We start from the raw sequence: 12338 nt of genomic DNA, 5'->3' as shown, positions 1-12338 counted from the left end.
CTTCTTATCTATATAAGTAGCCTCCTAATATATATAATAGATCCCTAAATTAATCTCCATATTACTCTCTTAGTTTAATCCTTTACTACGCCTACCTCCTATAAGAGAAGAGGAAGTGCTATATTAACTTTATAAGCCCGCAGTTATATAACGCCGTCTCTAATATATTAATTTTATAGAGATATTCCTTTAGAAATAACTTACTAGTCTATAGCTGCGTAAGAATAGCAGCTTCTAAGCTAATTAGCTACTAGTATAATCCTATAGCCTTTCTAAGGTAGAGTGCTATATTAATCTTCCTTATAAACTTACCTATATTAAATCTTCCTAATAAAAGCGGTCCTATTATTATTTTAGCTCTTTTTAACGCTTACATTATAAGGTACTATAAAAGGCCGTCTCTCTATAGTGGCTCCTTACTCTCTAGTCTTATTACTGCTTTAGTAAGCTTATTAGCCTTTTTATTTCCTATAAATCCTAAGTAGCCTAAAATCTAGTATAGCGTAATATTATTCAGCTAAAGCTTCTTTAAGATCTCTATAACTATTTCCTAGCAGGCTCTAGCCCTCTAGCTCTATACTAATAGCAACGCTAATTATAAGTTGGAGAATATTCTTATACTAGATATAGGTATTAGAAAACCTACTTAATTAATAGCCGTGTATATAGGGTTCTATAGCTAGTTAGCTGCCTTACTAATTACTAGAAGCTCTATAAGGTAGGCGTTAGCCTAATTAAAGCTTACTACCATTTTTAAAAGTATTGCTTTAGATGGCGTAGTATATATACTAACTCCTGCCCTACTATTACACACTAATATATTAACGTATATATTAACCTGCCCTAGCTTATAGTCTTTAATAATAGCTTAAGTATAATCTTCGTCCTTATATATTACTACGTTAGGCTTAGCCACCTACGGTGGGCATATATATAGTTTAACCTCTAGCACCCCATTTACCTAAATATCCTTATATATCTCTACTGTCCTCTAAAGCGGCGATTAGTGCTATTTATAGAGCCTCTGTCTTTAAATCATCTAATAAGGATATAATTTACCTAGTTTATAGATTAATACCTAGAACGCGATAGCCTGGTTACGCAGCCTTTACTTAAGAGGGAGTAAGCCAGCTTCTACTTTCGCTATTAGTAGGGTGATAAAGCAGAACCCCCTAATAATAGCTTATACTATAATCCTCTGCGCCTACTAAAGGAGCTATATTAACTCTTATATTATAAGCGGGTACTATATTGGCGACGTATAGTCTACTACTAGTAGGACTAAGCTCTTAGCTAGCTGCTTAACGCTTTTAAACTACAGTCCCTTTAATCTATGCAACGCTAGCGCTATTTTAGTAGCTTTGCCTACCTTATCTGCTAGGTGTACCTTAAACTATAGCTCCTTATTAAGGATCACCCTAAGGATTTTAACTTCCTAAGTTAAGGGGATCCCTTTTCCTTTAAATTAGAGCGGTATAGTAGCATCCCTACCTACTTCTTTATATCTAGTAAGGTAGATAAATAACGTTTTCTTTACTTTAAATTGGGCTCTACTAGTCCTCTCCTATTTCTTAAGCATCGGTATAATCTTGCCCTAGATAATCTACGTGTTTTCCTCCGCTATAGGGCCTATAACCTATACTAAGTAGTTATTAATAAAGGCTATAAAGCTGCTATTTTTAGGTGCGCTTTATATAAAATCCGCGTTAAAGAATAGAAAGAGTATTAGGGCTAGTACTAATCCCTACAGGAGACCCGCCTATAGGAGCGCCTGTACCTCTAATATATATCCGTTAACTAGGATATAGGCTTAACAATTTGTATAAAAGTCCTATACCTATTATATAATCGTTTAAGGTATCTAACGCTGCCGTAATCTCCTAATTTCCAGCTCTATGGCTACATTATTATACGCACCCTTAATATTAAATAATACTAAAAACAGCGTTTTCTTTCCTCTTTATACTCTAAATACGTCCTTATAGAGATATAATAGCGTATATATTATTAACCTTTGCTTTTTAGCTTTAAAGTGCGTCTTAAGTAGTAGGCTATATTTCTCTACTAAGTATACTATCCTCTCTACTACTAGCGATTTAAGTGCTTTTTCTAGCGTTGGGAGGAGGGAGATCAGCCTATAGTTATTTACTACTATATAGTCCCCCCGCTTTAACTTTTGTAGCAATATAATCTTTACTACCTTTTATTCCTAGGGTACCTTTCCTATCTTAAGTGATTTGGTAAAGAGAGTAGTAATCTTACCACTTAGTATAGGCTATAGCTCTTGCCATACCCTAGCTAGTAGGCTGTCCCTTTTAAGAGCCTTATCTAGGCTAGCCCTAAATATAGCTACCTTAACCTTATATTTAGCGATAGGCTCCTACGGTAATTAGTTATAGCTAGTTATAGCTTCCTCCTCTTATTTGCACGGTAGTAAGACCGGAAAGAATGCCTAGAGTAGTTCTCTTATAATATTATAGTTCTCNGTAATAACNTCTCCNTATNCTCTATCCTTCTTAATTNGCGGTATTCTAGCNAANGCGGATATAGCCTNCGGATTAAGGTATTTNNACGCTTTCTATATATTGTCACTATTACTAAGGAATTCGTCCTAATAAAGCTTCCTATATCGCCGAATAGTCCTATAAAAGAGCTTCTTCGCTCTTGCTGCGATATTATATAGCTTAGGGTTATCCCTTCCTTACCTCCACATCGCGCTATTTCTATTCCTCTAGTATATATATAACTTCCTTAGCGTTATAAGGTTTTCGTTCTACTATCTTTTTATATACGGTAATAGTTTGGCCCATTAGCAGTGTACTTTAAGGGCTTTATTAACCCACCTATTAAGGTAGTTAACTATTTCATCTATATCTTCTATAGGGAATCCCATTTCTTTTTATCGCTCCATGTCTTCTTATATCTTGTCCTAGTTCGCATTCTTAATAAGCAGCCTCTTCTAGCTCTTCTACGTGTTTATATTAACCTAGAAGCTAGTATAGATAACTCTATAGTCTAATCCATACTTATACTCCTAGATGGCGCACTTTACTAGTTTACTTACTAGGCCCAGAGTTGCAAGTATAAGGTTAATTATTAATGTTCGCCCTATATCGCTTTTAAACGTAGGTATTCCCACTAAAAGTAGGCTTTGGAGTGACCGGTCCGCCATAAAGTTAATAATTGGCGCGCTTTCTTCCTGCGTTAATATAGTACTAATGTAACTTCCTCCCTATAGCGGATTATGCCGATTAAAGTTACCTATAATTACTACCTCGGTATATGGGTCGCGTAATAGTTTACCCTAAATTAGTCTATTAATTATCTCTAGTCTACTAAAGAGCTCCTCTAGGTTCTCTTCCTTGGTTCTTCTTAAATATCTATCTAGAATGTATACCGATATAATTATAAGTCTCCTTTAGCTAACGTGCGCTACTACTGCCGTAATATCTGCTAAATCTACCTGCAGCTATATAGCTACTAGCTCTCTAAATGCCTAGATATATAACCTAACTAGGGGATACCGCTGCTGCCTGCCTATTAGGACGAACCTTATCCACCGGGGATTTAAGCTAGCTAGCACTACTTCCCTATCTAAGAGAAAGTAGTAAGGCTTCTAGCCTAGAATAAAGTGGAAGTCCGCTAGCGCTTTATTATTGTGTAGTGCATACTGCGCCTTCTTATACTTCTTTATATTCGCCTAGAGGATCTAGAGTTCTCTATTTATAGCGCTGTTATATAAGAATCCTGTCTATCTCTTTCCTATATACTAGGTATTTACGGTATAAGGCTTGGTAAGGACCCTAGCAGTTTACGCAGTGTAGATTTACCATCTTACACTAGAGATAGCCTTCCCGCCTATATATTTTGCATGTGTTAGGTTGCGTATAGTCTCTAGCCCTATATCTAAACCTTTTATATTTATAGCATACTATAGGGGTGCGTCACTCCTTAAATGGTGATATAATAATCGCGTCTTCCCTAAATAACACGTTGTCTAACGTAAGCAGCTTCTCTACATCCTCCTTTACTGCCACTTTAACAATCACCGACGCGTGCTGGCCGCGCGGCCTTAGTTATCCCAGCTATCTTATTATATATACCTCTACCCCATTCTCTACCCTAAAGCGCTCTATAGCTGACTTACTTACTTTTCTACTATTAATGTCTATTGCTAAAGGTACTTTAACCTAGTCCGCCTTAACCGTATACTACTTGGGTTTAATAAGCCTCGCCTTAGGGATATGCGGTTTGAGCTATTGAGCAGTTGTCTGCCTAAACGCAGCTTCTTTATCTTTTTCCACTAAGAATCTAATAATACTCGCGCTGTCGCTTATTCGCTATACGCGGAAGTCCTTAAGTATAGCTCCCGTAAGCCCCTTAATATCCTTTATACCTTACGCAATAGTTTGCTTTACTGCTTTAGTAGTAGCTACCCTCTTTATTACCTTTAAACCTACTTAGCTAACATCTATTACTAGCTGCTAATTGGGTTCCTTAGGGTTCCTAGCGCTTATTATTTATAGCAAGGTTATTTCTAACCCTATTGTACCTCTACTGGCCGCTACCAATACCTATAATTATATTGGAGCTAAGGGAGTATTTAGTTACGCTTGTAAGGACCAGATAGCCTTTTAAAGTTTAGCGTTTTGCTTTTTAAGGCTTTACTATTCCAATTTAATGTTTATAAGGTTATTTCTAATGCTCTTAATAATGCTATTCTGGTTTATAATAATATTGCTCTGCTATACTATAGTTTCTTTAAGGCTTTTAATAAGTTGATAAAATTCGTTACAATTAATACCTCCTCCTTTACGTTTAGGTGAGGTAGAGACTCTTGCTGTAGGGAATAGAGGCAGTATATGCTATATAGCTTATAGTCCAGTTTGTGGTGCGGTTGTCTGCTGTTTAAACTGTGCTAATATTTGGGCTCGTGTCCTTAGCGACTGCTGGGCCTCTTGCACCTTCGCGCTCGGTTTCTTTGTACGTCTTAGTGGAGCTGCTGGCGGGTCCAGAGGTGGTGTTGCTGATATGCGTTTAGGGGTTGAAGCAGCCATCGGGGCTCCGGGGCTTCGTTCGGTGGGCCGCAGGGGCCGCCTTGCAGCGGGAACTAGCTAAACGAAAGACTAGGATTCGATTAAAAGAAAGTCCGAGATGAATATCCTCCGTATGTATGTATCCGGCCAGACAAACTTCGGCTACAAGGGTGTGGTCGTTGCGGGTCGGCCATCCTCCCTGCTAGCGGTGGCGGCATCAAGTGCAAATCATCTTCAGCACGCTTACTCAGCCACATTGCACCGCCTCCTGCCCCACCATTATCTCCAGCTCGCTCCTTTTCGAGTGTTCTTTCATGAATCTGCCAGCCAGCACAGTCGCAGTTCTTTGACTGCTCGACCAATATACGTCTTGCCTACATCTTCTCAAATTATTTCCTTAGCTAGCGCTCGCTAACAATCCTCCCCTCATGCGTCTTTTGCGGCTTGAAGATACCGGCGAATTCAGTCTGGTCGAAATTGTTGGCGAGAGCATTCCGCCATATGCTGTTCTTTCGCATACTTGGGGTGCGGTTTACGAAGAGGTTACCTTTAAAGATATAGTAGACGGTACAGGCAAGAGCAAAGCAGGCTATACCAAGATCCGCTTCTGCGGAAAGCAAGCTGCTCATGATGGCCTGAAGTTCTTCTGGGTCGACACTTGCTGCATCGACAAGTCAAGCAGCGCGGAGCTTTCAGAAGCCATCAACTCCATGTTCCGGTGGTACCATGATGCGGCCGAATGCTACGTTTATCTGTCTGATGTTTCGATCAGTGGCTTCGCCAGCAACGACCAGTCCTTTCAGAAGAGTAGATGGTTTTCCCGGGGATGGACACTGCAAGAGCTTCTTGCTCCGAAATCTGTCAAATTCTTTTCTATGAAGGGCGAGCGGCTTGGGGATAAACATTCACTTGTGCAAGCAATCCACGAGATAACAGGCATTCCTACTCAAGCTCTTCAAGGACACCCTTTATCTCAGCTCAGTTTCGATGAGCGAATGTCATGGGCACAAAGACGCGAGACGAAACGCGAAGAGGACGCGGCATACTCTCTATTAGGCATTTTCGACATCCATATGCCACTCATATACGGTGAAGGACGGAAAAAGGCGTTGGTTCGGCTTCGGAAGGAGTTCGAAGAGTCTTTGAAGGATGAACTGCCTGGTCTACCACCGGCGGAGTCGATCGAAGCCTACAAAGAGTTTGGAATCGAGTTGCGTCGCGCAGTCGCTCAGTTCGAGGGGGATAAGCTCAAGCCTAATGAATGGGCTAGTGGAGTTAGAATATCTGATGGAAAATGGAAAGAAATCCATGACCCTCGGTCACAATTGCGCAACGACTCCGAAGNCCATGATGAATCGTTCGCCGATATCCCTGGCTTGTTCAGGGAGAAGTCGAAGAACAAGAATAAAGCGGCACTACTAACGTCCATAAGAGGTGGACTTGGTTGGGCTTCCAGGCAAAGGGGGAAGCTTACGAACGAGGTTGAGATGCACCACACGCTTGACAATCTCGCCCTTCTAACCAACATTGAGTCTCACTTATTGCGGCAACCAACTAAGCTAGAAGACCATATGAAGGGTAGGGTACCTTTCCTATATTATAAGTGGCGCTCACTTATACAATTAGATGAGCAAACCCAGGATCCGAGTAGATCTATGAGCATCCAGAGGGCTTTCCAGCGTCTGCTTAGTGATATACAACGTGAGACGAGGTTACAATTGCAGAACGCAGTCAACGACTGGCTTGACGTTAAGAAAGTTGACAATCGATATAATATGAGCCAGTATTACGACAAGCAAGTCTCGTCACGTCTCGAAGGGACATGTGAATGGATTTTTTCTCATCCTGCATACCGAACATGGATTTTAGCGGATTCTTCTGATAAAGCGGCTAGACTATTTTGGATTTGTGCGCCCGCCGGACGTGGCAAGACGATACTATGCGCAAGCTTGGTTGAACACCTGAAAGGCATGCAATCGTTTCCCGTCGCGTCCTTCTTCGCCTCTCCTCATGCTCAATCTGGCGGCGAACCAGGTTCCATTATCAGATCCTGGATCGCACAAATAGCAGAGCTGGATTCAGACATTCTGGAGTTGGTCCGAGGACACTCTGAAGCCGGGCAGAGAGCATCAGAGTCTGCTATTTGGTCCATCTTTAGATCCATCGTCTCTCATAACCGTAACTATACTTTTGTGCTTGACGGATTTGACGAATATAGTCGGCTGGACGATGTTCGAACCGAATTCCTGCAGAGGCTTAAGAAAGCAACCAAGCGAACTGTCTCGAGAATTCTTATTTTAAGTAGAGATGAAACGGACATAAAGGCAGAATTATCCCCAAAGATGGTCCATGGTGCAGGTCACGTTATGCTTTAATGCAGAATCTCCAAGGAAGATGTTCGACACGACATATCACTTTTGTCTAAAAGTGTGATTTATAAGAAGCTACCAAACAAGGATGACCATCTCAGGCAAAACCTAGCGGGGCAGCTCGCTGAAAAGTGTGAAGGGATGTTCTTGTGGATTAAACTGCAACAAGATTAATTGCGGAGTGGTAAAAATGCAAAGCAACTGCAGAATATCGTGAAGAACATGCCGAATGGACTTACCAAAACCTACGAGCGGAACTGGAAAACTATCCAAAGCCACCCCCCCGAGGAACAGAACCGTGCCTTGGCCATACTGAGATGGACAACTTTCGCCTTACGGCCTCTAACCGTATCCGAGATCACCGAGGCTCTCATTGTTGAGCCCAATGATGATGGCGCTAGTCTCCAATTAGACGAGTTACCCGACAATATCGATGGCGACTATATTAACAGCGAGATTATCGACATCTGCGGGGCTCTTGTAGAAATTAAGGCGGAGGAATCTGGTGATGGAGCTGGTTCCGGAACCATCCATCTAATCCACCCATCAGTTTGAGAATTTCTAGTCTCTGTCCTATCACAAAGTCCGGTGGATCCATCCAAAAGCTCTTCAGGCTTTGATCGAATTCCTAGTCAGGCTGAGCATCATAGGTTCATTGCAGGGATTTGTCTTGCCTATTTAAATTACGGCGACATCTGGCAGTGCTCCGGAACGCAAGAGAACTATGAGCACAAATATCCATTCATTGATTATGCTGCAAGACATTAGAATTCGCATGTCACCGCAGGGGGAAAGGACGATATTAAGCTAGTCAGCCTGGTGAGAGAGTTTTTTCGTCCTGAAAATGGGAGCTTTCATCAATAGAGAACGTACATTGAGTCCCCTGGGGCAACGGCAGATGAAAGTCAAGAAAACAAAAGGGCTGTAGCAACCCCGTTATATTATGCAGCTTTGTTCGATCTTACTACCAGCATGGAATGTATTTGGGCAAAGGATAAAACACAATTGAACACAGTAGGAGGCGAATACGGCACCCCTCTACAAGCAGTTTGTTTTAAAGGTTATGAGTTAGCGTTCGACCTGTTAATTCATTGGGGTGCAAACCCTAATGTAGATGGAGGGAAATTCGGCGTTCCAATCAATGCCGCTATAGCTGGGGGACACAGAAACATAGTAAAGGCTCTTGTCGGTATGGGCGTGAACCTTACCTTAAAAGACTCTATGGGGCGAACGCCACTGTACACAGCCGCCATGAATGGCGATTGTGAGAATGTCGACTTACTGATTGAAGCTAGAGCGGAACAGGAAACGACAAACAAATATAAGTGGACACCACTACACGCAGCGTCAGACAACGGCCATATCGAGGTCGTCCGGCTTCTTCTAGAGAAAGGAGCAGACACAGCCGTCGCCAATGACGATGGATGGACATCACTTAACTTAGCGTCAGACAGCGGCTATCTCAAAGTCGTCCGGCTTCTTCTAGAGAAAGGAGCAGATATAGCCGTCGTTAATGGCGGTGGATGGACACCACTCAACTCAGCGTTAGACAGCGGCCATCTTGAAGTCGTCCAGCTTCTTCTGGAGAAAGGAGCAGACATAGCCGTCGCCAATGATGATGGATGGACACCACTCAATTTAGCGTCAGATAGCGGCCATCTTGAAGTTGTCCGACTTCTTCTAGAGAAAGGAGCAGATATAGCCATCGCCAATGGCGGTGGATGGACACCACTCAACTCAGCGTCAGGCAGCGGCCATCTTAAAGTCGTCCGGCTTCTTCTGGAGAAAGGAGCAGATATAGCCGTCGCCAGTAACAATGGATGGACACCACTTAACTCAGCGTTATACAGCGGCCATCTTAAAGTCGTCCGGCTTCTTCTAGAGAAAGGAGCAGATATAGCCGTCGCCAATGACGATGGATGGACACCACTTAACTCAGCGTTAGGCAGCGGCCATCTTAAAGTCGTCCGGCTTCTTCTAAAGAAAGGAGCAGATATAGCCGTCGCCAATGGCGGTGGATAGACACCACTCAACTCAGCGTTAGACAGCGGCCATCTTAAAGTCGTCCGGCTTCTTCTGGAGAAAGGAGCAGACATAGCCGTCGCCAATGACGATGGATGGACACTACTTAATTTAGCGTTAAATAGCGGCCATCTTGAAGTCGTCCGGCTTCTTCTGGAGAAAGGAGCAGATATAGCCGTCGCCAATAGCGGTGGATGGATACCACTTAACTCAGCGTCAGGCAGCGGCTATCTTGAAGTCGTCCGGCTTCTTCTGGAGAAAGGAGCAGATATAGCCGTCGCCAATAACGATAGATGGACACCACTCAACTTAGCGTCAGGTAGTGGCTATTTTAAAGTCGTCCGGCTTCTTCTGGAGAAAGGAGCAGATATAGCCGTCGCCAGTAATAATGGATGGACACCGCTTAACTTAGCGTCATACAGCGGCCATCTCGAAGTCGTCCGGCTTCTTCTGGAGAAAGGAGTAGATATAGCCGTCGCCAGTGACAATAAATGGACACCACTTAACTTAGCGTTATATAGCGGCCATCTCGAAGTCGTCCGGCTTCTTTTAGAGAAGGGAGTAGACACAGCCGTCGCTAATGACAATAAATGGACATCACTTAACTTAGCGTTATACAGCGGCTATCTTGAAGTCGTCCGGCTTCTTTTAGAGAAGGGAGCAGATATAGCCGTCGCCAGTGACAATAAATGGATACTATTTAACTTAGCGTTAGACAGCGGCTATCTTGAAGTTGTCCGGCTTCTTTTAGAGAAGGGAGCAGACACAGCCGCTACTAATGCTAGTAGATGGACACCACTTAACTTAGTATTAAACAACGGCCATCTTGAGGTTGTTAAGCTACTACTAGAGAAGGGAGCAGATATGGCCGTGGCCAATAACAATGGATGGACACTACTTAACTCAGCATCAAATAACGGCCATCTTGAGGTCGTCCGGCTTCTTCTGGAGAAAGGAGCAGATATGGCCGCCGCTAATAATAATGGATGGACACCACTGAACGCAGCGTTAAATAACGGCCATCTTGAAGTCGTCCGGCTGCTTTTAGAGAAGGGGGCAGACGTAGTAGCCACCGCCAGTAGTGAACAAACGCCACTAAACGCAGCGTTAAATAACGGCCATCTCGAAGTCGTCCAGCTGCTTTTGGAGAAGGGAGCAGACGTAGCAGCCACCGATAGTAGTGGACGGACGCCACTGAACGCAGCATTAAACAACGACCATCTTAAGGTCGTCAAGGGAGTAGACGTAGAAGCCACCGCTAGTAGTTAATGCACGCCACTTATGTTAGCGTCAGGCTAAAGCCATCTTTAGGTCGTCAAGGTCAATTAACAAGATTTCAATATTGAATTGAATCGATTGAATCTTGGCACTCAATTCAACCGATTGAGGGTTTACTGGCTTTTCAATTCAATCGATTTGGAAGTCCCAATTGAATTGAATCGGTTGACAAATATTGAATCTTTTAATATTATAGAAATATTAACAAGTCATAATGCTCCAAACCTTATTTTTCTTAGTCTCCCTTATCAAAAAAGTTTACCCGAGCATTACCCTATGTTTACACCGTTATATCGCCTCCAGTAGAAGAACTTTGCTACCGGATTTGCCCATTAACAATATTAATTCTATTACTACCATGGCTTCTAACGCGTCAGATGATGGCCAAACGAACACCTCAATCCTTTCTACAGCTCGTTCTGACCCTATCGCACCTACCGACCTCCAGCGCGTCTCAGATCACAGCTTAGATGGTAATGCTGACGCGTCTACCACCAATTCCTAACAAGAAGAGTATAAAGGAATTAAGTGGAAGCGTCTTCTTGGCTACCATATTCCTCATCTAACGGCGGGCGGACGTCGTGGGCCTATGGGCAGTTAAAGCGACCGGCGATAAAAGAGACAGTATAATGCAGCAGGAGAGTGTGTTAACACTATATCAAGACTCGTAATAGGCCTATATTGAGAGCCGGGTGACAGGAAGGGCAGTTAGAAACGATTTTGGGCGTCACCAGGTAGGTCCTCCCGCATCAAATCTATGCCAAGACTCGTGATAATTGCTAACTACTCCAATTGAATTCAGTTGCAACTAGGTGCCAAGACTTCAATATTGATTCAATTAATTCAATTAACTGGACTCTCTGCTTACAAAGCTTTCAATTCAACCGATTCAGGGCCTTAATCGAGTTGAGTTGATTGATTTGCAACCCTGAGAACTGCCAGCTCAACGTGGATATCACCTACCCTGGTGGATTCCAGTACTCTGTCTTCAGCACCGACTATCGTGGCTATGCCGCCATTGATAAGGGCATCACTGGTGCGCTCAAGTCGACCTATCACTTCTCCGGTCAAACCGCTCAGGTAAGCATTCCTCAATCTAAATCCTCAGAGCAAAAAGTTCTCCTATTCCCTAGGAGATTTGGATTCAGCCTATAGACAGACCTGCACGGAATACGATTTCGTGGGCCCCGTGGACGGTGACTGCCTGAAGTACAATACGGCCGATAGCACACCCATCATCTGGTCACCATGCGGTGCCGAGGGCATGCTCAACATCAACTCCTAGGTCCGCCTGACCAGCACAAACTCGTCATCCTCGAGTCTTTTCACCACGGACTCTCCTTACGCCAGATCCACACAAATTGTGTACGCCAACTAGCAGACTTGTACTTTATAAATTCAAACCCGGCCCGAAACGGGGGGATGTATCGCGATCTGCAGGGATAGATGGGAATCCAGGAATTTCTGAATTTTGAAATTTTAACCAAGTAACTAAGCGAGTGCAATGACCTAACGGGAAGTTTTCTGTTTCGGTTTGGTGTAGGTGCGGGATGGGATGAGGCTTTGTCAAAAGGTAGTCAGCCTCTGCGTGTACTGCGCCGGGGTGCCAGGGACTCAGCTGAAGTGAGCCAAA

The 12338-nt window shown here is 43.4% G+C and overlaps 6 protein-coding genes across 6 annotated transcripts; all 6 read left to right on the top strand.

Moving 5' to 3' along the window:
• Positions 1–5464: 5464 nt before the first annotated feature.
• On the top strand, positions 5465–7525 carry K441DRAFT_639987 (HET-domain-containing protein; the record flags this gene model as incomplete). The annotated part of the gene is made up of 2 exons (XM_067646600.1): positions 5465–6614; positions 6663–7525. The coding sequence occupies 2 exons, from the start codon at positions 5465–5467 to the stop codon at positions 7409–7411; spliced, it is 1899 nt and encodes a 632-aa protein (XP_067501913.1). The 3' UTR covers positions 7412–7525.
• Positions 7526–7627: 102 nt separating this feature from the next.
• Positions 7628–7960, top strand: K441DRAFT_678946 (uncharacterized protein; the record flags this gene model as incomplete). The annotated part of the gene is made up of 1 exon (XM_067651209.1): positions 7628–7960. One exon carries the CDS (start codon positions 7628–7630, stop codon positions 7958–7960), a length of 333 nt encoding a protein of 110 aa, XP_067501912.1.
• Positions 7961–8857: 897 nt separating this feature from the next.
• K441DRAFT_639984 (ankyrin repeat protein) lies at positions 8858–9098 on the top strand (the record flags this gene model as incomplete). The annotated part of the gene is made up of 1 exon (XM_067646599.1): positions 8858–9098. A coding segment is annotated over one exon (240 nt), but the record flags the coding sequence as incomplete, so codon positions are not given.
• A 581-nt stretch (positions 9099–9679) lies between these two features.
• On the top strand, positions 9680–9889 carry K441DRAFT_463459 (ankyrin; the record flags this gene model as incomplete). The annotated part of the gene is made up of 1 exon (XM_067641796.1): positions 9680–9889. A coding segment is annotated over one exon (210 nt), but the record flags the coding sequence as incomplete, so codon positions are not given.
• A 459-nt stretch (positions 9890–10348) lies between these two features.
• Positions 10349–10564, top strand: K441DRAFT_463819 (ankyrin; the record flags this gene model as incomplete). The annotated part of the gene is made up of 1 exon (XM_067641801.1): positions 10349–10564. A coding segment is annotated over one exon (216 nt), but the record flags the coding sequence as incomplete, so codon positions are not given.
• A 480-nt stretch (positions 10565–11044) lies between these two features.
• Positions 11045–11636, top strand: K441DRAFT_663041 (uncharacterized protein). The gene is made up of 3 exons (XM_067649138.1): positions 11045–11178; positions 11215–11439; positions 11508–11636. Exons 1-2 carry the CDS (start codon positions 11064–11066, stop codon positions 11304–11306), a joined length of 207 nt encoding a protein of 68 aa, XP_067501908.1. The 5' UTR covers positions 11045–11063; the 3' UTR covers positions 11307–11439; positions 11508–11636.
• The last annotated feature ends 702 nt before the right edge of the window (positions 11637–12338 follow it).

The sequence above is a fragment of the Cenococcum geophilum genome (assembly GCF_001692895.1).
Source record: "Cenococcum geophilum 1.58 unplaced genomic scaffold K441scaffold_32, whole genome shotgun sequence".
Taxonomy (NCBI): Eukaryota; Fungi; Ascomycota; class Dothideomycetes; order Gloniales; family Gloniaceae; genus Cenococcum; species Cenococcum geophilum.
This window is presented reverse-complemented; position numbering and strand designations above follow the sequence as displayed.